Source organism: Capricornis sumatraensis, chromosome 9 (genome assembly GCF_032405125.1).
Source record: "Capricornis sumatraensis isolate serow.1 chromosome 9, serow.2, whole genome shotgun sequence".
Classification (NCBI taxonomy): Eukaryota; Metazoa; Chordata; class Mammalia; order Artiodactyla; family Bovidae; genus Capricornis; species Capricornis sumatraensis.
This window is the reverse complement of record NC_091077.1, coordinates 16,525,464-16,549,088: the sequence shown is the minus strand read 5'-3', so window position 1 is coordinate 16,549,088 and position 23,625 is coordinate 16,525,464. Positions and strand designations below refer to the sequence as shown.

General features: G+C 47.2%; 1 protein-coding gene across 1 annotated transcript; it reads left to right on the top strand.

Annotated features, from left to right (window-relative positions):
• Positions 1 to 15,299: 15,299 nt before the first annotated feature.
• On the top strand, positions 15,300 to 18,701 carry LOC138085784 (C-type lectin domain family 4 member G-like). Its single transcript, XM_068980325.1, has 9 exons — positions 15,300 to 15,364; positions 15,929 to 16,030; positions 16,344 to 16,397; positions 16,584 to 16,646; positions 16,802 to 16,906; positions 17,242 to 17,331; positions 17,554 to 17,705; positions 17,825 to 17,940; positions 18,202 to 18,701. Exons 1-9 carry the CDS (start codon positions 15,310 to 15,312, stop codon positions 18,338 to 18,340), a joined length of 876 nt encoding a protein of 291 aa, XP_068836426.1. The 5' UTR covers positions 15,300 to 15,309; the 3' UTR covers positions 18,341 to 18,701.
• Positions 18,702 to 23,625: the final 4,924 nt, after the last annotated feature.

Here is a 23,625-nt window from a genome sequence, read left to right as displayed (position 1 = left end):
CAAGAAACACAGAGTTTGGGAGGGCATCTTCTTTGGGGAAGGAAGGAGAGAAATAAAACTAGAGTGGGTATGTGAGACTATCAGCTACAATTTATTTACTTTTAAGAAGATCTCAAAAAACACAAAGTCAGTACTTGATAAAGCTGAGTAGAAGGCAAGGGGTTTTTCATATTTAACCTGTGTACATGCTTAGTTTTTTTAATAATAAAAAGGCAAACCCAAAAGTAACATCAGCGACCAAAGCACAAGATGTGCTTTGCACCAAACCAGGTACCCTGGTCAATAGCAAGCTTCTCGTCTTTGGCGAGAATGGAAATCAGAGTGGTCTTGGCCTTGGGACTGAACCTTGTGACTTTCACCTTGCGAACTCAGTCACTTCAGACTCTTCATGACCCTATGGACCGTAGTTCACCAGTCTCTTTTGTCCATGGGCTTTTCCAGGTAAGAATACTGGAGTGGATTGCCGCACCCTCCTCCAGGGGATCTTCCCAACCCAGGGATCAAACCAGAGCTTCCTGCATCTCCTGCATTGTAGGCAGATTCTTTACCGCTGAGCCACCTGGGGAAGTCTGACTTTCACCTTCCTCCCACACTAATCCAAACCCCCTGTGTCCATGATCCAAGTCCTTGTACAATCTGGCCCCAGGTGGCACCCCAGCCGGCACCCCAGCCTCAGATTACCACTCTGAATTAGTCTCAGCTTCTCTGAAGAGTCCTATGCCCTCTCTCCTCCCAATCTTAGCAAATATTAACATCATGTTCTTTCATCCTCTGGAATAATTCTGGGTTTTTTTTTTTCAGGCAACATCTCCTCCTGGAAGCCCCACCGGATCCTCCAGGCTGAGTTGGATGCTTCTAGGGGTTCTCCTGGTCCCTTGTGCTTCCTAGACTCATCACATTGTTTTCAAGTTCCTGGTCACATGTTTCCCATCTCCTTGCTCTCTCTCTCCCACTCCCAGGATGAGTCTCCATTCCTTCCCTGGGTGGAGGACAGGGATAGATGTTAGAAGTCTGTGGCTGGTCTTGTGCCTCGGACCTCCCTTCCCTTTGAACCTCCCCTGTGGGAAAATTCTGAGCACAGGACAGGAAGTGGGCAGCCTTCTGGTTGCCTGGTAATGGCGCACATCTCCCCTCTCCTCCCCACACTCCCCCAAAGTATCCTCAGCTACAAGTATGTACAACAGAGATCCACTTTCCTGTCTCCTTGCCTTAGCCTTGGCTGTGCCCTCTGTCTGGTGGACTGTTCCTTTCTCTGTCAGCAGTGCACAAGTTCTTGGTGGCCCTGTTCCAATGCCACCTCTTCCAGAAAACTTCCTCTAATGCCCTCCATATATGTGCGTCAGTCCCTCAGTCGTGTCGACTCTTTGCAACCTCATGGACTGTAGCCTGCCAGGCTCCTCTGTCCATGGGATTTTCCAGGCCAAGAATACTGGAGTGAGTTGGCATTCCCTTCTCCAGGGGATCTTCCCAACCCAGGGATTGAACCTATGTCTCCAGCATTGCAGGCAGATTCTTTACAAAGATCCAAGACAGCCAAAAGTAAATAGAAATGCCCTCCATAATGGCTGACAAATCCATTCCTTCTAGATCCCTTCCCAAGAACATAGTCTAATGAGATTGTGCAACGTTTGTGGGTTTTTTTTCCTTCCGTTTCCTCCTACTGAGCCCTCAACCCTCCTGAGTTCTGCTGTCCTTGAGAGCCCTAGAAGGAGGGTGCACGCTCCCAGAATGTCCTGCCCCTCTGTAACCTCCTGCTGGGAAGGCAGCTGTCAGCCCCTGTTGATTCAGGTTCCATTTCTGATGACAAAGGCAAGATAAGCCTTGTGCATCTCAGAATCAGAGGACTTCTAGAAAGACGAGCAGGAACCTCCCATCCTGTGGACAGGAATCGTCATCAGCCCTGCACGGCCTCTGAGCCCTGCTGACTTTTGCTGTTGTCGTTATCACTGTTTTTTGGCCACTCCATGCAGCTTGTGGGATCTTAGTTCCTGAACCTGTGCCCATTGCAGCGGAAGTGCAAAGTCCTAACCCCTGGGCCACCAGCGAATTCCCCAGGACTGATGACTTTTAAAAACTTTATTTTATTAATTTTTGGCTGCATTGGGTCTTCATTGCTTTGCATGGGCTTTCTTTTTCTCTTTGCATGGGCTTTCTCTGGGGAGCAGGAGCTACTCTTGTGCTTCAAGAGCTTTTCATTGCTGTGGCTTCTCTTCTCATGGAGCACAGGCTCCAGGCGCGCAGGCTCTGTAGTTGTGACGCACGAGCTTTGTTGCTCTTTGGCATGCGGAAATCTTCCTGGACCAGGGATCAAACCCATGTCCCTTTCATTGGCAGGCAGATTCTTATCCACAGAGCCACCAGGGAAGTCTGACTGTTGACTTTTAATGTCTAATCATCCTGCCCAACTCAGCACCATGGCCAGCCTCTCTGAATGGGTGAAAGACACCCTTGCATATAAATACATACTTGGTGTGGTTGTGTGTGTGTAAGTTACAGAAATGTCCCAGAGCTATATATCTCAAGTGGTTTCTGCTTCTTGTCAACCTAGGTCACTGGGCTCTAGACCACGGCTGGCCGACGCAACTAGTTTATTACTCGTTTGTTTCAGAGTGAGTGCCCATCAGGTTCTTCTTATTCATTAATAAGCAATCAAAAGCATCACAAGAAAAATGGAAAGAACCCTCCATTACCTGGGAGATGTTCTTTGCCTTTGTATCTCTACCTACAGAACTTCTCTAAGTTAATAAAGAAAAAAAAAAAAACCTAAACCATCTCATAGAAAAAGTTGGAAAAAGGATACAATGTATAGAAAAGCAAACCAGAAGAGTTAATACATACTGATACTCAAAATCTGCAGGAGTCAGGGAACAGGATCAAAAGCCACAATGAGAGGGGGAAAAGCCACAATGAGATTCAGTGAGAAGCAAAAGGAGTTTTCTGATAAAAATGTGAAGACTTTTTTTAAAAAAAACTAAGCCGAGGGGCATGTGTGGAAAGTAAGAGAGAGGAGTTGGGGGGGAAGGGTGGATTGAAAGGATGGTTCAGTCCATTAATAAAGGACTGAAAATGAAGGAATTAATCTCACTTGACAAGTTAGTTTTTAAGTGGGTTGTTTCCACTTAATGGCTGTTATAAACAATGCTGCTATAAACATTTGTATACAAATTTTGGGTGAACATACTTTTTGTTTTTTCTAGGATAAACATCCAGGACATTCGTTGCTGGGTCATAGATAGACAAATTAGTTTTTAAAAAGCCAAAATAAAACAATAAAAGCAAAATAAAACGGGAAAAAAATAAAAAATAAAACAACACACACAAATAGAAAGTAAGAATAGGGGATATTTTTTAAATTAAAGTTGAAATAATTGAATAAAAATAAGAATAGCCATGAATTTTAAAGAACTTTTATACATATTAACTCATAAGCCCATAGCCATCTGAAGAAGTAGGAACTATTCATTTTACTCTCCCATTTTTTAGATGGGGAACTGAGTCATAAGAAGATTCATTGATTGCTCTAAGATTGTATTGGTTTGGCCAAAAGATTCATTCATTTTCTTCCATAAGATGGCTCCAGTGGTTCTTAGTTGTCTTTAACTTCATTTGAAACAATTTTGTTAGATTGTATTGTGATAGCTATTATATCAGCATGCATTTTAAAAAACTCATCAAAATTGGTGAATGTTTGGGTGGCCATTTTATATTGAAGATGAAAGGAAAGAAAGCAACATTTTTAGCATACTATGCTTTATTATTTCAAGAAAGGTAAAAAGGCAACTTTTCTAGCCAACGCATCGGAAAAGACCTTGATGCCGGGAAAAATTAAGGGCAGGAGGAGAAGTAGGCAACAGAGGATTAGATAGTTGGATAGCATCACTGACTCAAGGACATGAGTTTGAGCAAACTGTGGAAGACAGTGAAGGACAGGGAAGCCTGGTATGCTTCAGTCCATGGAGTTGCAAAGAGTTGGACAGGACTTAGTGACTGAATAACAACAAAAAACATAACTGAAATGCAAAGAGATTTGTGCAGTGTATGAGAAGGTGCTGTGAACGTGTCAATAGTGGTCTATGAAGTTTTGTGCTGGAGATTGTTCCATAGTCAGGTAGATCAGTTGAAATTGGTATCAATCAAATCAATACATTCATTGAGAATAATCAATGTTATACCACACGAGAGATAGCCAATATACTCAAAGTATTCAAGTCAAGTGTTGAAGATCATTTGCACCAGCTTGATTAAGTTAATCACTTTGATGTTTGGGTTCCACGTAAGTTAACGGGGAAAAACTTTCTTCACTGTATTTCCATATGCAATTCTCTACTGAAACATAACAAAAATGTTTCAATGTTTTAAATGACAGTAGAATTTTTAAAAATATATGTTTATTTTTGACTATGCTGAGTCTTCTTTGTGGGACACAGGCTTCTCACTGCCATGGCTTCTCTTGTGGCAGATCACGGGCTCTAGGGCTTCAGTACTTGCAGAACGGGGGCTCAATAGTTGTGGTGCGTGGGTTTAGTTGCTCCGTGGCACGTGAGATCTTCCCAGACCAGGGATCGAGCCCATTTCCCCTGGATGGTCAAGTGGATTCTTAACCACTGGATGACCACGGAAGTCTGAAACCATTCCATTCTTCAAACAAATTGTGATAGGGGATGAAAAGTGGATACTGTGTGATAATCAATAATGTGGAATGGAATAGATTTGGGGGCAAGTGAAATGAACTACTATCAATTACAGCAAAGGCCAGTCTTCATCCAAAGAAGGTGAGGACGTGTATATGGTGGGATTGGAAGAGTCCTTTATACGAGCTCCTTTTGGAAAACCAAACGATGAATTCCAACAACTACTTCTCCCAACTAGACCAACTGAAAGCAGCATTCCATGAAAGGCATCAGGAATTAGTCATCAGGATAACACAAGACCGCATGTTTCTTTGATGACCAGGCAAAAACTGTAACTGTTTGACCAGGAATTTCTGATTCATCTGCTGTATTCGCCAGACACTGAACCTTCAGATGTCCATTTAGCTCAATCTTTACAAAATTTTCTTCTTCTTTTTTAATCTTTTTTTTTTTTATTCCTAATGGAAAAATTTCAATTCCCTGGAAGACTGTAAAAGGCACCTGAAACAGTTCCTTGCCAAAAAAGATAAGTTTTGAGAAGATGGAATTATGAAGTTGCCTGAAAAATGGCCAAAAGTAGTGAAATAAAATGTGAATATGTTGTTCAATAAAGTTCTTGGTAAAATATAAAACTGTGTCTTTTAGCTTTACTTTTAAAACCGAAGGATTTTTTGGCCAACCCAATACATCTCGTAAAGGGTATATTTGGGATTTAAACCCAGGAAGTTTGACTCAACTAGTAAATAACACCATGTCTTTAAACCAAAAATAGTAGAAAAAAACAAAACATAACCTATTTTTTAGAATCAGACTAGCCCATGGGGTATATCTAAGGTAAGTCTGGAATGGCTCTAAGAGTACAACAAAAATAGAACAGCAATTAAAATAATTTTTAAAAACCCCACTGTGTGTGCTTATATAGTAATATACTGAAAGATCTGGGGAAAACAGCCTCTTAAGGAAACATAACCCAAATAAAAGTTGAATTTCTGAAAATGTAGTTTAGGGACTTCCCTGGTGGTCCAGTGGTTAAGAATCCGCCTCCCAAGGCAGGGGACTTCTGTTTGATCTCTGGTCTGGGAAGTAAGGTCCCACATGCCCAGGAACAACTGCTGAGCCCTCCCTCCACAACTAGGGAGTCTGTGCACTGCAATAAGAGATCCCACATGACATGATGAAGGTCCATATGCCACAACTGAGAACAGACACAGGCAAATAAATAATAAATAGATAAAAATCTTAAAAAAGAATTTTTTTAAAAAATTAAGAGCCATGGAGAAATGGTTGCAACGTTTTAAGAGAAAGAGTTTTATAATCAACTGAGCTGAATATCAGACCCCAACCCCTCACATGAACAGAATGCTCCCCCAGAAGGAATGCTCCATAGTGCCTTAACCACAATGCCAAATTTATGAAACTCTAAAAACAGAAAAGATGTTCTTGTAAATCATTTGGTGGCAAAATGATGTGAAATGATTTATAGGTTTTTTTTTTAATTCCTCAAGTGTTAATATTCATCATTTTGTTGCATAAACATTAATAAATTGGACTACAGCTTTAAAAATTTATAAGTCAAATAAGTAATAAATAGATAAAAATAAATAGACAAATAATATATTAAAATAGCTTAATTTATTAATCATTCTTTTGTCTTCTTGATATTTTGACTAAGAAATCCCTTCTACCTGGCTATTTCCCCCAACATTTTGCTTTTCAAATATTTAGATTTAGATCCAACTGAGCTGGGGTTGGCTGACTTATTTGCCATGACTTGGCCTTCCACAGGGCATGGTACATGGCAGGCACTCAAGAAATATTTGTTAAAGGAATTCACAAGAGGCCAGAGTAGGCAGTCATTAAATATCTATTCAAAGAGTTTGGGTGAAGCTTAAGATAATGAGTTCCTGGGATGGTGGATATCGGTCTGCATCTCAGCCCACACATCCTTTGGTGAGAGTGAGTGCAAAGAGACAGCTTTAGCTTCTGGGTACCTGGATCCAGAAGGCTGCCCATCTCATTGGTCAACCCACAGAGACTGGTCTTCAATAACACCACTGCATGGTTTGTAAAGGAATGGCAAAAGTGGGCTGAAAAAGTCCCAGTCTCCATTGGGGGTGGTCTGCTAAGTCTCCTCCCCTTTGGTTTTTAGGGTTACTAAACAAATCTACCGGAGGTGATGGAATTCCAGTTGAGCTATTTCAAATCCTGAAAAATGATGCTGTGAAAGTGCTGCACTCAATGTGCCAGCAAATTTGGAAAACTCAGCAGTGGCCACAGGACTGGAAAAGGTCAGTTTTCATTCCAATCCTGAAGAATGCTCAAACTATCGCACAATTGCATTCATCTCACACGCTAGTAAAGTAATGCTCAAAATTCTCTAAGGCAGGCTTCAGAAATACATGAACTGGGAACTTCCAGAGGTTCAAGCTGATTTTAGAAAAGGCAGAGGAACCAGAGATCAAATTGCCAACATCCGCTGGATCATCAAAAAAGGGAGAGTCCGAGAAAAACATCTATTTCTGCTTTATTGACTATGCCAAAGCCTTTGACTGTGTGGATCACAATAAACTGTGGAAAATTCTGAAAGAGATGGGAATACCAGACCACCTGACCTGCCTCTTGAGAAACCTATATGCAGGTCAGGAACCAACAGTTCGAACTGGACATGAAACAACAGACTGGTTCCAAATAGGAAAAGGAGTACGTCAAGGCTGTATATTGTCACCCTGCTTATTTAACTTCTATGCAGAGTACATCATGAGAAACGCTGGGCTGGAAGAAGCACAAGCTGGAATCAAGATTGCTGGGAGAAATATTAATAACCTCAGATATGCAGATTACACCACCCTTATGGCAGAAAGTGAAGGAGAACTAAAAAGCCCCTTGAAGAAAGTGAAAGAGGAAAGTGAAAAAGTTGGCATAAAGCTCAATATTCAGAAAACGAAGACCACGGCATCTGGTCCCATCACTTCATGGGAACTAGATGGGGAAATAGTGTCAGACTTTATTTTTTTGGGCTCCAAAAATCACTGCAGATGGTGACTGAAGCCATGCAATTAAAAGACACTTACTCCTTGGAAGGAAAGTTATGCCCAACCTAGATAACATATTCAAAAGCAGAGACATTACTTTGCCCACAAAGGTCTGTCTAGTCAAGGCCGTGGTTTTTCCAGTGGTCATGTATGGATGTGAGAGTTGGACTGTGAAGAAAGCTGAGGGCCAAAGAATTGATGCTTTTGAACTGTGGTGTTGGAGAAGACTCTTGAGTCCCTTGAACTGCAAGGAGGTCCACCCAGTCCATCCTAAAGATCAGTCCTGGGTGTTCATTGGAAGGACTGATGCTAAAGCTGAAACTTCAAATGTTTGGCCACCTCATGTGAAGAGTTGACTCATTGGAAAAGACCCTGATACTGGGAGGGATTGGGGGCAGGAGGACAAGGGGACAACAGAGGATGAGATGGCTGGATGGCATCACTGACTTGATGGACAGGAGTTTGTGTAAACTCCAGGAGTTGGTGATGGACAGGGAGACCTGGCGTGCTGCAATTCATGGGGTTGCAAAGAGTTGGACACGACTGAGCAACTGAACTGAACTGAACTGAAAGATTCTTGGACAATTCAAGAGAAAGGAGGGAAAAATCTGAGCTTGTGAATTAGGAAAGTAGGAGAGAATATCATTGATTAGAAAATGAAATGAATTTATGGAACATTTTGTTCTAGTAACATAGTAATTGGAATTCTTAGTTTCATGTGTAACTTCTATGAGGGCAGAAATTGCAGCTGCTTCTTTTTGACATCTACAGCTCCTTGGACTGGGTCTGTCACTTAGGAGGTGTTAAATGAATGTTTGTTAAATAAATGAGAGTAAATAGTGAAGATTTTGCACCTGCTATTCCCTTTGGTTGAAATGTGCTTTCTCTAATATGTTGAGGTGCCAGGGTCCTGCCCCGGTTGGATCCAGGGTATCTGAAGTGTGTCGGTGTCAGCAAATGATTTAGAGAGAGATAAAGAAAGAATGTTGCAGATAAGAAAATAGGGGAGAGAAAGAGGCTGAGAGAGAGAAAGAATGATTGACACGGGGTGACCAAGCTTCGGTGAGCGAGGCCCCTAACTTTATTTTCGAAAGGAACTTTTATACCTTGACTTGTACTTAGAGGGAAATGAAAGATGCAAGGTCATGCAGAATCAGCCCAAACACTCCAGCAGTTTCGCCCTTATCAAAACCAGGATTTTTTCTGCATACCTTTCCCATAAACAATGTTGTGTACATTATATTTTGGCCTTGGAGGCCTGTGGACATTTTATGACCCTCTTTTGATAAAGACTGCTCAACCAGAAAACTTACCTTCCCTCAAAGTGTTTTTTCTTTATAATTCTAATCTATGTCAGCCTCAGAAAGTATTAAACAGAGTTACATTTCTCATGGAGCAAAGGTTCAGTGAGTTACAACAAAGAAAGAACCAATTAGCTCAAAGGTCTGATGTGGTTAATTCCAAGGTTACTGCTTATTTTTCTTAAATTCCAACTATGTTAACTAATGCACTCCCAGGTGCACAATGGATAAGGGATATGGGACCTTGGCAGCAAGCATTGGCTCAACAGTGAAACCCTACATTAGCACTACTCTAATAGTTTTTAACTCTTTGAAAGGCTCTATATTTTCAGAATGTTTTAGGCTTTCCATCCCTCTCACAGTTGGGAGCCTGTGAACAATCACAAGCATAGCTTCAAGAGTCTGGATAAATCTGCCAAGCAAGCTAGAATGCTAACAGGGGGGTTTGAATTGAAATACTCCTATCATGCCCAAGAGACTCATTAACTAAAGCCCTAAGTTGAGTTTTTCCAGAAAAAGGTGGTCGGGGATAGCCCCCTGTTAATGTCAGAAGAGTTGGTGAAAGGCATAAAATAGTAAGACAGACAGATTCTGGTTTTGGGGTAGATGCTCGAGCAGGTCCAGAGGGGTTCCTCGAGGCCTTGCTCGTCAGGTCTCTTCTGCATGACCTTGTCATGGGTGGGACTGGCCCAGGGAGTCCCTCGAGTCCTGAGGCCTTGCTTATCAGGTCTCCTTTGCATGACCTTGTCATGGGTGGGATCTCCTGTGCTGGCTCCCAGCATTGAGGCTATTCTCTTGTTTCTTTTGGATCTGTGCTTAAATGTTTCCCCTGCCTTCCTTCCTTGCATCCTTCCTCCCTCCCTCCCTCCCTCCCTAACTCTTTCCTCTCTCTCTCTGGCTTAATTGAAATATTGTTCACATACCATACAATTCACTCATGTGATGCATTGCCTTTTATTATATTCACACAATCATGCATCCATCACCATAACCAATGTAAGAACTTTTCATAATCCCTAAAAATAAGACCCACACTCTATAACCATCACCCTCCACTTTCCCCTCAATCACTCCTAGCCTTTGTTGTTGTTTAGTTGCTAAGTCATGTCCGACTCTTTCCAACCCCATGGACTGTAGCCCACCAGGCTCCTCTGTCCATGGGATTTCCCAGGCAAGAATACTGGAATGGGTTGCCATTTCATTCGTCAGGAGATCTTCCCAACCCAGGGATTGAACCTGAGTCTCCTACATTGACAGGTGCATTCTTTACCACTGAACCACCTGGGAAGCCCCACTCCTAGCCTTAGGCAACTGCCAATCTATTTTTTGCCTCCATAGAATTGCCTGTTCCGGATATGTCTTACACGTGGAGTCATATAATATATGGTCTTTTATATCAGGCTTCTTTCATTTAGCATAATGTTTTTGAAATTCACCCACATCATAGCATGTATTAAGATTTCATTCTTTTTATGGCTGACATTTCATTGTTTAAATGTACCCCACTGTGTTTACTCACTTATCAGTTGGTGGACAGTTGGCTTAGTTCCACTTTTTGGTTACTATGAATCATGCTGCTATGATCATTCATGTGAAAGTTTTTATGTGGGTGTATGTTTTCATATTTCTTGGAAACTGCTGGGTCACATGATAATACTATGTTTCACTGACATAAGAACTGTCAAACCACTTTCCAAAGAAATGGTGCATTTTCAGAAGACCCCTTCCTGACTGTCCTAAAACAGCTGCCCTAAATCACTCACTGTCTACCCTACTTCATTTTCCCTTCATTCCTTGGTGGAATAGTATAGATTAGTGTATATATTGACTGCTCTGTGACACTACAATACACGGCACATATTCATTTGCTGTCTATGTAAGATAAATCACCCGACTTCTTGGGGCTTAAAACTGACGTTATTTTTCACAATTCCACGGGTTTCAAGGGTGACTCCTTTCCTGGTCTTGCCTAGAATCAGTTGGGTTGTTGCCCCGGGGTGACAGCTGAACTGGCTGGACGAGCCAAGAGGATTTTTCTTGCTGGAGGCCATGGGGACCACCTTCCCCTCCACGTGGTCTTCATTCTCACCCAGCGAAGTCAGGCTCTCTAACCAGGAGACCCGCAGTGCGCCAGGAGCAAGCGGGTGGAAGCCGAAAAACGCACTCGCGCCCCCGGACTCTGAGTTCACGTGGGGACGCTTCTGCACACCCATTGGTCAAAGCAAGTCACGCGGGTGTTCGAGATTCTGCCTGAGAGGAAATTGATTCCACTTGAGGGGAGGAGTAACACAGTCACAATGCAGGGTTTTGTGTAGGAAAGCGGTAAGATTTGGTCCGGATGTTTCAGTCTTGCACAGTAACTAAGAGAATTGGCTGTGTTGCAGGAGGAACATGGCTTTGGATTAGGGCACAGACGCGTTTTGGCTAAATCCTGGGTGAACTACCTTTCCTGTCTGAACTTGTGAAGCAGAAGCAATAAATAAATTTTTAAAATTTTATTTATTCACTTATTTTTGGCCATGCTGGGTCTTCTTTGCTGGGTGTGCTTTCTCTAGCTCTGACAAGTGGGGGTTACTCTCTCCTTGTGGAGCATGGACTCAATAGTTGTGGCGCGCTGGCCTAGTAGTTGGGCTGCATGTGGGATCTTCCCAGACCAGGACTTGAACTCGTGTCTCCTGGGTTGGCAGGTGGATTCCTTACCACTTGAGCCATCACAGAAGACCCAGCAACCCAGTTTTATCATCACTCTGATAATCCTCCTTTTAGTTATCACCAAGAATGCCTTCAAATTGTGGTGCTGGAGAAGACTCTTGCAGGATCCCTTGGGCTGCAAGAAGATCAAACCAGTCAGTGCTAAAGGATATCAACCCTGAATATTTATTGAAAGGACTGATGCTGAAGCTGAAACTCTGATACTTTGGCCACCTGATACAAAGAGCTGACTCCTTGGAAAAGACTTTGATGCTGGGAAAGATTGAAGGCGAAAGGAGAAGGGCGCAGTAGACGCTGAGATGGTTACGTAGTATCACCAATGCTATGGACATGAATTTGAGCAAACTCTGGAGCATAATGGGGAACAGAGAAGCCTGGTGTGCTGCAATCCATGGGGTCTCAAAGAGTTGGATACGACTTAGCCACTACACAACAAAAACAAGAAAATAGGTTAAAATCAACATTTCTAAGACCCTTTCTCTCCCTCAACATGGGTAATCCATTTAAATAGAGTTTTCAGTTGATCTTGGATGGCCAGTCATAGAAAGATTATAATAACAGCATCAACAGCAAAAATAAAAGCAGCTACCTCTTATGGAACCCTGCCAGGCTGAACGTGTTACTCTGCAGGTCTCTTGAAACAGCCAGGGAGTCTTTGGGTCACCCCAGAAGCAGAGCCTAAGGATTAGAGGACTTGTAGTTTACCTGGGAGGTGGTTCTAGAAGCCCCTAGAGGAATGTGAGGATAGGAGAGGGAAGGGAAAATGCTAGTATAGGCTGTGCTCAGGTGCAGGTACTGCTGTGGGCACCTAGGGCTGAATCTCACAGGGGACCTTTGGGAGTTGGTGCAGAACACATGACTCCAAGTTACACTAATGAGTGTCTTCCTTTAAAAAAACTGCTCTTGTCTTTCCATTTTATTTGATCATGTACTTCTCTTTCATCCCTGCCTGAGACAAGGTGAGAGAATAGGAATCGAATAACAATTTTAAACACAAGGTGGATAAGGTTTGTTATTTCTGAGGGTTGTTGAGAGGATGTGAGAAGGTGGAGTGTGTAAATGCATCTATGCTGCTGCTGCTGCTGCTAAGTCGCTTCAGTCATGTCCCACTCTGTGTGACCCCAGAGACAGGAGCCCACCAGGCTCCCCCATTCCTGGGATTCTCCAGGCAAGAACACTGGAATTGGTTGCCATTTCCTTCTCCAGTGCATGCATGTGAAAAGTGAAAGTGAAGACGCTCAGTCCTGTCTGACTCTTAGTGACCCCATGGACCGCAGCCTACCAGGCTCCTCCGTCCATGGGATTTTCCAGGCAAGAGTGCTGGAGTGGGGTGCCATTGCCTTCTCCAAAATACATCGATAAGGGGGGCTAAAATGCAGGAAGTGCTCCTTACCAAAAAAAAATTTTTTTTTTCCTTTTCAGCGAGGCCCACCCAGGCTACCTTACTTGCTGGTCACTGCTCCAGCCTGGCACTCCAGGGCTCCTTGTCCAACTTGATTGGTCTTCCTTTTCTTTTGTAACACTTGTGACTTGTTTGTTTGTTTTATATTTTTAAATACTTTTTTAATTTTATAGTGGAGTACAGTTGATTCACATTGTTGTGTTAGTCTCAGTCTTACAGAAAAGTGATTCAGTTATACATGCACCTAAATCCATTCTTTCACAGATTCTTTCCCCAGTTAGGTTGTTACAGAGTTCCCTTTGGTGCACAGTAGGTCTTGTTAGTTAACCATTTTAAATATAGCAGTGTGTAAATAATCGCAAATTCCCTAACTATCCCTTCCCCCACCCTTCCGTTCTGGTAATCATAAGCTTGTTCTTTAAGGCTATGAAGGCTGTTCCTGTTTTGTAAATAAGTTCAGTGTGCTTGTGACTTTTAAAAAAGTGTTTTAATTTTTGGCTGCGCTGGGTCTTCGTTGCTACATGGGCTTTTCCCTCGTTGAAGCGAGTGGTGGCAACTCTCTAGTTGCTGTGCGCAGGCTTCTCGTTGCAGTGGCTTCTCTTGTTGATGAGCTCTAGGGTGTGCAGACTTCCGTAGTTGCAGCGTTTGGGCTCGGTAGTTGTGGCACACGGGTTTCGTTACTCCTTGGCATGTGGAATCTTCCTGAATCAAGGATCAAACCCAGGTCTCCTGCATTGGCTGGTGGATTCCCATCCACTGTACCACCAGGGAAGTCCTGCTTGTGACTTTTTAAAAAACAATGTTAAAGTCCTTACCCTGAGCATATGAACACTGGGGGCCAATCAGTCTTTGCTGTGGGGGCCTGTCCTGTGCATTGTAGGATGTTAAGCCCCATCTTTGGCCTCCATTCACTAGATGCCAGGAGCACCCCCACCAACTGTGACAACCACAAATGTCTGCTGACATTGGTCCATATCACTGGGGGAGATTAATTGCTTGGAGTTTAGAGCCACTATGCTATTCAGCTTATCTTTTGATTATGTTCATTGTTGGCTGTTCCCACATCCTGAAAGTGAAAAGTGAAAGTCGCTCAGTTGTGTCCAACTCTTTGAGACCCCATGGACTGTCCATGGAATTCTCCAGGCCAGAATACTGGAGTGGGTAGCCTTTCCCTTCTCCAGGGGATCTTCCCAACCCAGGAATTGAACCCAGGTTTCCTGAATTGCAGGTGGATTCTTTACCAACTGAGCTATCAGGGAAGCGCCTACTGGAATGTTAACTCCAAGGGAAAAGGAATTTGCTTCTTTGGGGCATTGACGTAGCTTCAGTTCCTCAGCACGTGGTAGACATCCAATATTAGTTGAAAGAATGAGTGACATTTGGAGGGTTTTGTGCCTGGGGATGATGTCAAGGCTTGCCACGTATGACTTCATTTCTTTATCACAGTATTCCTTGGAGGGAGGCCTTGTCATTCTCCCCCTTTACACAGAGGAGAAAAACAGAGGCTTCTAGAAGTTGCATATGAATACCCTATACATACGCACCCAATCGTAGAGTCCAGAAGCTTAGCTGACTGCCCCTCAACCACTGGCAATGTTCTCCCTTCTGGCCAAAGAGGACTGAATGAAGCTCAGGTCAGATGCAACTTCTAGCTGGCACCTGCAGTAGAGCCGAAAAGGGATGAGCAGCTGGCACAGGCTGGGGTGGGGGGTGGGGGTAGAGTGGGGGGCACACCTGAAGGGGCTTTCTCAGGGACCAGAAGGGAGCAGCCTTGAACTTGACTGGGTTCAACCTGTCTCTCTCTGAAGGCAGATTGATGCCAGACCTATAAGAGATGCAGACTGGGCTGGAAGGAGAAGCCCCAGCAGACTCTGGGGAGTGTTGCTGGAGTGTGTACTTGGTGGTGGTCCAGTCCGGATGAGCGGCCTGGAGATGCTGCTGCTGCAACCAGGCCCAGGAGGCCTGATCGGCACACTTCACTCCCCACCACTCCCTCCCCACTTCTTCTACCCCTCCACTCCCTCCAACTCCCCACTTCCCCTCCCCACCCCTCCCTTACTCCAGCCTAGCCCAGCCCAGCCCAGAAAGGGTCCATCTCTGTGATTGGTCCGTGGTTCTCGGTACCAGGAATTGAGACCAGGAAGATGGGAAGGAAGGAAGAGGGTGGGTAGGGTGGGGGGAGGGATGGGACTACTTTTGTATCTACTCCCAGAGCTAGGCGCCTGCTCACCATGGACACTGCTGGGTACAGCAAGTGGGACGGCAGGCAGGAAGAGGTCCCCGGAGGTATGAGCAGCGGGGCTGCCTCAGAGGTTCCCTTGGGTCCCTCTCTGGCCAGTGGTTTGGGGTTTGATGGGGAAGGGAGGGGCTTCCTAGGTGGCGGTAGTGGTAAAGAACCCCCCTGCCAATGCAGGAGACGTAAGAGACGCGGGTTCATTGCATCCCTAGGTTGGGAAGATCCCCCGGAGAAGGGCATGGCAACCCACCCCAGTATTCTTGTCTGGAGAATCCCATGGACAGAGGAGCCTGGCGAGCTACCATCCATAGGGTTGCAAAGAGTCAGACAAGAGTGGAGTGATTTGGCACACACGCACGCACACATGGGGGAAGGGAGAGGATCAGCCACGAGAGCTTATGTAGTGGGTGCAGGAAAGACACCACCGATCCTAGAGTCAGCTGGACCTGGTTTCAAATTTCAACTCTGCCGCTTAGGGGCTGCGTGTGACCACAGGCAAGTTACTGCACCTCTCTGAATCTCAGTTACCTAGGAGAAACCCAAGTGACTGGGGCTCAGTCCTCGGAGCCCAGGGATCCAGGGGGGAGCTCAGGAGTCCGTCTGTGTTACCCCAGGGCACTCGGGACGCTGGGGACAGAGACCCCTTTTCCTGGTCTTGGCTCTCGTGGTCATCACAGTCCTGTGGGCCCTCATTCTCAGCGTCCTGTTTTCCAAGGGTGAGTGACTGGATGATGGGAGATGGCAAGTGCACCGCGCCCCCCCCCCGCCCCCGCCCCGCGCCACGCGCCCCGCGCCCCGCGCCCCGCAGAGACCATAGACGTTTTCTGCGCCCCAGGGCTCACCAGCCAGATCGGGAGCCTCTGCCTGGATCTGAGCGCGAGCACCCACATGTGCGAGCCTATGCCCCCGTGCATGTGCCTGTCCGCCCATGCTGCACGTCCGTCCGCCCCCTTCTGTGCACCCCATGACCCGGGTCCCCGCACTCCCAGGGGCCGAGGGGAGAGTTTTCGAGTCCTCCTCTCTCCGCAGCGTCCACCGAGCGCGGGGCGCTGCTTGGCCACCAAGACCTGCTGAGCACAAACGGTACGGAGAGAACAGAGGCCCTTGCCAGAGTTTGGGGGCGGAAGGTTCTCCGACCCCGGTGTCGGAGTAGTGGGCGGGAGCGCGGGTATCCCACGGTCCGCGGGGCTGGCCCTGGAGTTGGGTGGGGTCCTGAGAGTCCCCGAGGGTGACCTGGCGTGCGTGCGGGCGGGCGTGGAATCGTTCCAGCCTCCAAACAGACGGCGGTGCTGGGTCTCTTGAAGGAGGAGGTCCGAGCGTGCAATAGCTGCTGTGAGTGAGATGGCGGTGGTGAGCGGGGAGGGGGCGAGCGGGCGGGACTTGGGGCGGGGATTGGAGGAGGCGAGTGGGAGCCGGGCTCGCGGCTCGTAGGGGCTGGGCGGGCTGACCTCAGGTGTCCCGCTCCCATCACCTCACCCCCTCCCCAGGCCTGGGGACGCAGACACAGCTGCAGACAGTCAGCAAGGAGCTTGCGGAGGCAAGGTCGAAGTTGTTGCAGCAGGAGAGTGCCCTAAAAGAACTGAGCGAGCGCGGTGAGGCCGGGACCATCCCTGACCCCTCACCCCGGCTGTTACCCGAACCTTGATTCACTCTGGACCCTTCTATGCACCACCACCCCACACACACCTAACCTGTGATCTTGATCATTGACCCAAATCGTGTCCCCCATCCTGACCCTGACCTGTGGACTCTAACCTTAACTGCAAGTCCTAACCGTAACCACAACGGGCACCCTACCCAGCTCTAACAGTCCTTGACAGTAATGTCATTCGTCACCTTGGCACTGACCACGGACGTGGATGCTGACCTTAACTAATCATGATCTTACCCTTGATCCTGACCCTAGCTGTAATCTTCTCTCTCTCAGTGACCCGGAGCCTGGCTGAAGCGGGGAGGGACCGTGAGAACATTCGCACTGAGCTCTTCCGGGCACTGGAGCAAGCCCGGCTTGGGAACAGTGAGCAAGCGGGGAGGGCGGCGAGGGGAGAGGATCCGTGGACCCTGCCCGGGGTTCCCTGATCCGCCTGGCCCCGCCCTTTGACCTTGGGCTGGTCTCGGTGGTTCCAACTGGGCCCGGGGTGGTGGGGGGGGGGAGTGTTGTCCAACATCCCCCTCTCCAATCCACTTCGTCTGCTCCACTCGGGAGCAAATCACCGTTTTGACCCTCGCCACCCTGCAGGCTCCTCCTGCAAGGAGTGCCCCGAGTCGTGGCTGCCGTTCCAGGGTTCCTGTTACTTCTTCTCCACGCTGCGGGCCACATGGGTGGAGGCACAGCAGCACTGCGAGCGCTCCGGCGCGCACCTGGTGATAGTGGGAGGCCTGGAAGAGCAGGTGCGAAGCCCCGGCTGCCTGGGGGCGGGGAGAGGGCTGAAAGCGTTTACCCGAGGGGGCGTGGCCCGGGGTCAGAGGGGAGGACGGGTGCCGCCGGCTCAGTTTTCCCCACTGCCCAGGGTTTCCTGAGTCGGAACACGCGTGGCCGCGGTTATTGGCTGGGCCTCAGGGCCGTGCGCAAGGTGCGCAGGATCCAGGGCTACCAGTGGGTGGACGGAGTCGCGCTCAGCTTCAGGTGAGAAGGGACCCGGGGAGGCTGACCGTTCGGATCCTAGGGGAAGTGCTTCGGCCAGGTCATAGGGTCTCCTTAGGGCTGGGCGGGCCAGACCCCAGGAACTGACTAGGGTTAAATTCTGGGCTGAGAAAGTGATACACCAAGGTGCATACTCAGGTTAATTCTCAGGATGTGAGGGTTAGACCCAAGTAATAAACAGGCTAGAACTCGGAAAGGCCTAGCTTTTCAGCAACACCCCCCTCCCCTGCCAAACCACTGCAGCCACTGGAATCGGGGGGAGCCCAACGACTCGATGGGGCGCGAGGATTGTATCATGATGCTCCGCACGGGGATGTGGAACGACGCGCCGTGTGACAACGAGAACGACAACTGGATCTGTGAGAAGAGGCTCAGCTGCTGACCTTGCCCCTGGCGCAGAGCTGCGCCCACTGGCACTTGTCCAATCGCCTGAGCTGCTCACCTTCCTGGCTCCGCCCACCACCGTGAATCCCTTCCCCACCCAACTCTAGCAATAACCATGGCGCCACCCACAGCCCAAGCCAGTAACTGCACCGCGAGACTTTCGCTTCAACTTCGCTGCAACCCCTCACCCGTGTACCTCACCAAGTCTGCTCCCGCTCCAAAATCTGAGTTCCTTGGACCCGTGATCTGACCCCCATCACCCTCCCCAACCAAGGCCCAGCGACTCAGGGATGGAGCTGTTTGATTTATTTGCGTTTTTACCCCAGGTGAGCTGCCTCAAAGATAGGGGATTTTGTGAACCTTCTTGGCAGCCCCAGGGAGCATCAATAAATGAGAAAATGAATCTTGGCTCCTGCCTCTGATCTAGGCTTTATCTCAGAGACTCTGATGTAATTCATGTGAGTGACCCTGACCTCAGGGGCCCATGTGCACGCATGTGTGTCTGACTCTTTCCCACTTCATGAACTGTGGCCCGCCAGGTTCCTCTGTCATGGGATTTCCCAGGCAAAAATCCTGGAATGGGTTGCCATTACCTTCTTCAGGGAATCTTCCCGACCCAGGGATTGAACCCTCATCTCCTGTGTCTCCTGCATTGGCAGGCGGATTCTTTACCACTAGAGCCACCTGGGAAGTCTCCAGGGGCTGATGACTCCCCTCCCTCCCACACCCGAAACCCAGTGTGTAAGCTGCATTGGGCCAGAGGGATTGTAGAGCCCTGGGTACACAGGAATGAGTCAGACCCTGTCCCTACGCCCTGGGACAATGTGGCCAGTGACTAGATTGAGGAATGCATGGAGGAGTCCCCTGTGTCCCCAGAAGAAGGACTCTGCTGAGATGCTGCAGTGCTGGCCCAGTTCCCTGAGGAGACTGTCACCCTGTTGAGATTATAGGTAGTCTGACACAAGAGATGGGAGAGGGGCAGCTCGGATCTGATGAGCAGGCTCCTTCTGTCTCGGGCACCCCAGGTCCTGTGGGGAGTTCAGGAAATACATCCAGAAAAGATGGATTTTGGAAGAACAATGGGGTTTCAACTCTGGCAATGGAGCTGGGAATGGGGGCAGGGGGCTTTGCAGACAGAGGGTGTTGGCAAGTAGAGGGCGTCGCTGAGCCCATTTCAAGGTGGGGGGAATGTGAGGAGCACACAGCCTGAATTTATCAACTGGGGACTTTGGATCTGAATTTACCCAACACTCGTCCTGGGGACCTGGAGGCTCTCCCAGGTTTTCCAGTGGAGACAGGTCCAACTGTGCAACCGAGGGGAGTGACAGGCTAGCAGCATTTAGTTCGGTGCAAAGCTAAGTCCAGAACCAAGCTGCCCAGCCCTGAGAGCATCCACTGAACAGGAAGAGGAGGGATCAGCACTGAAACTCCTTGACCAGGCGGAATCTTTCCGTGTTGTAACCAGGAAACCCCCCAACCTGTCTCTGAATCCTCCAAAGTGCAGCCCAGAGCAAGGCACTGACCTTGCCCAGGAGCTGTCTGAACTTCTGGACAGATATTGTACTTAGCAGACTGTTGGTCAGACTGACGGATTTCCAGATAGTCAGCTAGGGAGAGTGTATGAGTTTCCTACTGCTGCTGTAACAAATGTCCAACAGCTTGGTGGCTTGAAACAATATACAGCTATTTTACACTTGTGGAGGTCAAAATTAGTTTCACTGGGATGAAATCAAGGTCACCAGGACTGGGGTCCCTCCAGAAACTCCATATGACCTAGCAATTTCCCTTCTGGGTAGATATTCAAAGGAATTGAAAGTGGGTTCTTTAAAAAAATTTGGCTGGGCTGGGTCTTAGTTGCTGCACACAGGCTTTCTCTAGTTACAGTGCATAGGCTTCTTATTGTGGTGGCTTCTCTTGTTGCAGAGAACAGGCTCTAGGGCTCACAGGCTTCAGAAGTCATGGTGCAAGGGCTCGGTTGCTCCGCAGCATGTAGAATCTTCCCAGACCAGGGACTGAACCCATGTCTCCTGTATTGGCAGGCAGATTCTTAACCACTGAACCACCAGCAAAGTCCTGAAAGCAGGGTCTTGAAAAGATATTTGCATACCCATGTTTATAGCAGCATTATTCACAATAGCCAACCAGTAGAAGCAACCCAAGTGTGCATCAATGGATGAGCAGATAAACCAAACAAGCTCATCCATACAATGAAATATTATTCAGCCTTATAACAGTATGCTGTGTGAAATAAACCACTCACAAAGGACAAATACTGCTGCTTAATGGATACAGAGTTTCGGTTTTGCAAGAGAAACAATTCTGAAGATCCCTTACAGAACAATGTGAATATACTTTTTTTGGCAGCACTGGGGATCTTAGGTCCTCTAACCACAGAGGCCTAACCACTGGCCCATCAGGGAAGTCCCCAGTGTGAATATACTTAACACTCCTGAAGTGTTCACTTAGAAAACGGTTAATGTGGTATGATTACAAGGGAAGAAGAAATGTTTGGATAGAGATAGCTCTTTTTCATCACAAAATATATTCATCCTACATATAATACATTTCATAAAATTTTATGAAACATTTCATAATGTTTTTAATAAAAGGCTGAAAAATGCAAAAAATAGTGGTTAACATGGTGAATTTCATCTTATGTGTATTTTCCCATGATTTCAAAATGTTTATTCTCACTTTATTTTTATTTTTGCCAAGCTGCCCACCTTGTAGGATCCTAGTTCCCCAGTCAGGGATTGAACACATACTCCCTGCAATGGGAAGGAGAAATCCAAGCCAGTGCACTGCCAGGGAATTACCCCCAATTTTTATTTTAAGTGCACTTATTTGCAAGTTAACAAGTTTTGAGGATTGTATCCAACTGTGTAGCCACCATTGTATTGCAGGTATAGAACTTCTCCATCAGCCCCTAAAATTCCTTCTTGTCCCTTCCCAGTCAGTCCTCATCCTCGTCCTTCCCCCAGGCCACCATGACCTGGTTTCCATCAGTATTGACTAGATTTGTCTTTCCTCAAATGCCATATAAACTGAGTCATACAGTGTAGAGTGCTGTAATTTCTTTTTCTTTTTTTTTAAAAAAATATTTATTTATTTTTGGCTTCAACGGGTCTTAGTTGGGCTTGGTGTTGGGACTCTAGTTGCAGCTCATAGGCTCAGATGCCCTGAAGCATGTGGGGTCTTAGTTCCCTGACCAGGGATTGAACCCACATCCCCTGCATTGCATGCTAGATTCTTAACCACTGGACCACCAGGGAAATCCCTGAAGTTGGTTTCTTTTCATTGCCAGATCATATAACTATTGGCTGGCTGGACTGCCTTCTGTGTATCCAGTCACCTGTTGACAGATGTTTGGCTTGTTTCCAATATGGGACTATAAATGAAGCTATGAACAATCTTTTTATGGATTTAAGCTTTCACTTCTCTTGGGCAAATACCTGGGAGTGGGTCAGATAGGAGGTGAGGATTAACTTGATAAGAAATTGCCAAACAGTTTTCCAAAGTGGTTGCACCATTTCTGCACCCCCAATGCTCAGCAATGTCTCGAGCCTGCAGTAGCTGGGAGTGGGGAGCATTTTTTAAAAGATTTATTTACTTGATTTTTGCTTGTGCTAGGTCTTCCTTGCTGCACACAGGCTTCTCTAGTTGCGGCAAGCAGGGCTACTCTTCATCGAGGTGCTTGGGCTTCTCATCACAGAGACTTCTCATTGCAGAGCACAGGCTCTGGGGTGTACGGGCTTCAGTACTTGTGGCTCCCAGGCTCTAGAGCACAGGCTCAGTAGTTGTGGTGCAGAGGGGCTTAGTTGCCTCGCAGCATGTGGGGGATCTTCTTGAACCAGGCATCAAACCCGCGTCCCCTGAACTTTGCACGTGGTTTCTTAACCACTGGACCACCAGGGAAGCCTGAGGGTATTTTTGACACAACAGTCTTCAGCAGTTCTAGAATCAGGTGAAGGGGCTTATCTAGAGAAAAGCAGGAAGGCCGGAAGTGAGGGTGGAAACTGAAGCTGATATTGTGGGAAGGCAGGAAGCACGGGATGACACGTGCCTGATAACACTGTTTTCACAGGAAGACAAGACTAGGGGGGCTGGGAAGCAGGCGGTGGGGGAAGGGGTCTCTGCTATTTGGAATGGCACTCACCCACTCACCCAGAGACAGATAGAAGGATGGTTGACTGCACCGCAAAGGGAGGTCTTCTGGGGATGACAATAGATGGCGCTTCAGCAGACCAAGGAGGAGGTTGGCCCCAGAGAGAAGCTGGAGAGAAGAGAGATGATGGAAGAGCAAGTCTCCGTGAACAAGGAGCAATTTCGTTCCTTCATTTAATGCAATCATTTTCTCACCCAGAAACATTTCTTGTGCACTTATAATGCACCAGGGACTGGAGTTATAGTGGAAAACAAGAGGTCAGCAGCAAGGGACATGAAGGAATCTAAAAAATCTTAGGCTGAGCAGAAGCAGCTACCCACAAAATATCAATAGTATAGATTTGATGAATCCATTTATATGAAGCTCTAGAAGAGGCAGATAATCAAGCAAATAGAGACAATGTTGATTGTAGAAAAGGATGGGTTTTCATTCTAAAACTCAGGCTTTCTGTATGCTTGGAAATGGCCATAATGAAATGTTGCGGTTCAGCCTGTGACTGCTGCCTTCCTGGGGCTCACAGTCGGGCTGGGAGAGGAGGAGATGGTGAGGTGAGATAGAAGGTGGTGAGTCCACATGGGGGGATTGGAGGTGGAACATTCTGGAAACACAGTCCCCCGCTCCTTGCCCTTCTAGCCTAATGATAAGTAGGGCTTGTGCTGGGAAGCAGGGGGTGTAGGGCAGAAGAGAACCTCTGTGGCCACCTGCTTATCCTTTTCCAGTAGGTGTCCCTACCAACGATCCCTGTGCAACCACGTGACCTCACTCTCCAGGGCTGAGTCAGCAAGTCAGAGGTGACCTTGCAGCCCAGCCAGAGTTTTCTGCATGGAACAGCCCTATTCATCACCCCCCTTTCCAAGGAAGTGACCTTGGGACAGAATAGCCTGTCATTTCCAATCTCACTCCCTGAAATTCCAGGAAACCCCCAGGAATCCCCAGGGCCTCTTACCAGATTGGCTGGGGTGTCCGGGGAAGCCCCCAGGCCAGGACAGAACACACGCGCCTCTGGCCCCCTTGGCAGCCCCTTGCCCATCCACCTCACCTTGGCCCCGCCCAACTCTTGCCTCTCCTGTGTCCCCACGACCACTCACAGATGGCTCAAATGGATAGACTTCCCAGAC

Coding starts and splice junctions, on each gene's coding strand:
- LOC138085784 (XM_068980325.1), top strand. CDS start 15,310: ATGGACACTGCTGGGTACAGCAAGTGGGACGGCAGGCAGGAAGAGGTC. Junction 16,031..16,343: donor CAGCGTCCTGTTTTCCAAGG/GTGAGTGACTGG, acceptor CTCTCTCCGCAG/CGTCCACCGAGCGCGGGGCG. Junction 17,941..18,201: donor GGAGTCGCGCTCAGCTTCAG/GTGAGAAGGGAC, acceptor AAACCACTGCAG/CCACTGGAATCGGGGGGAGC.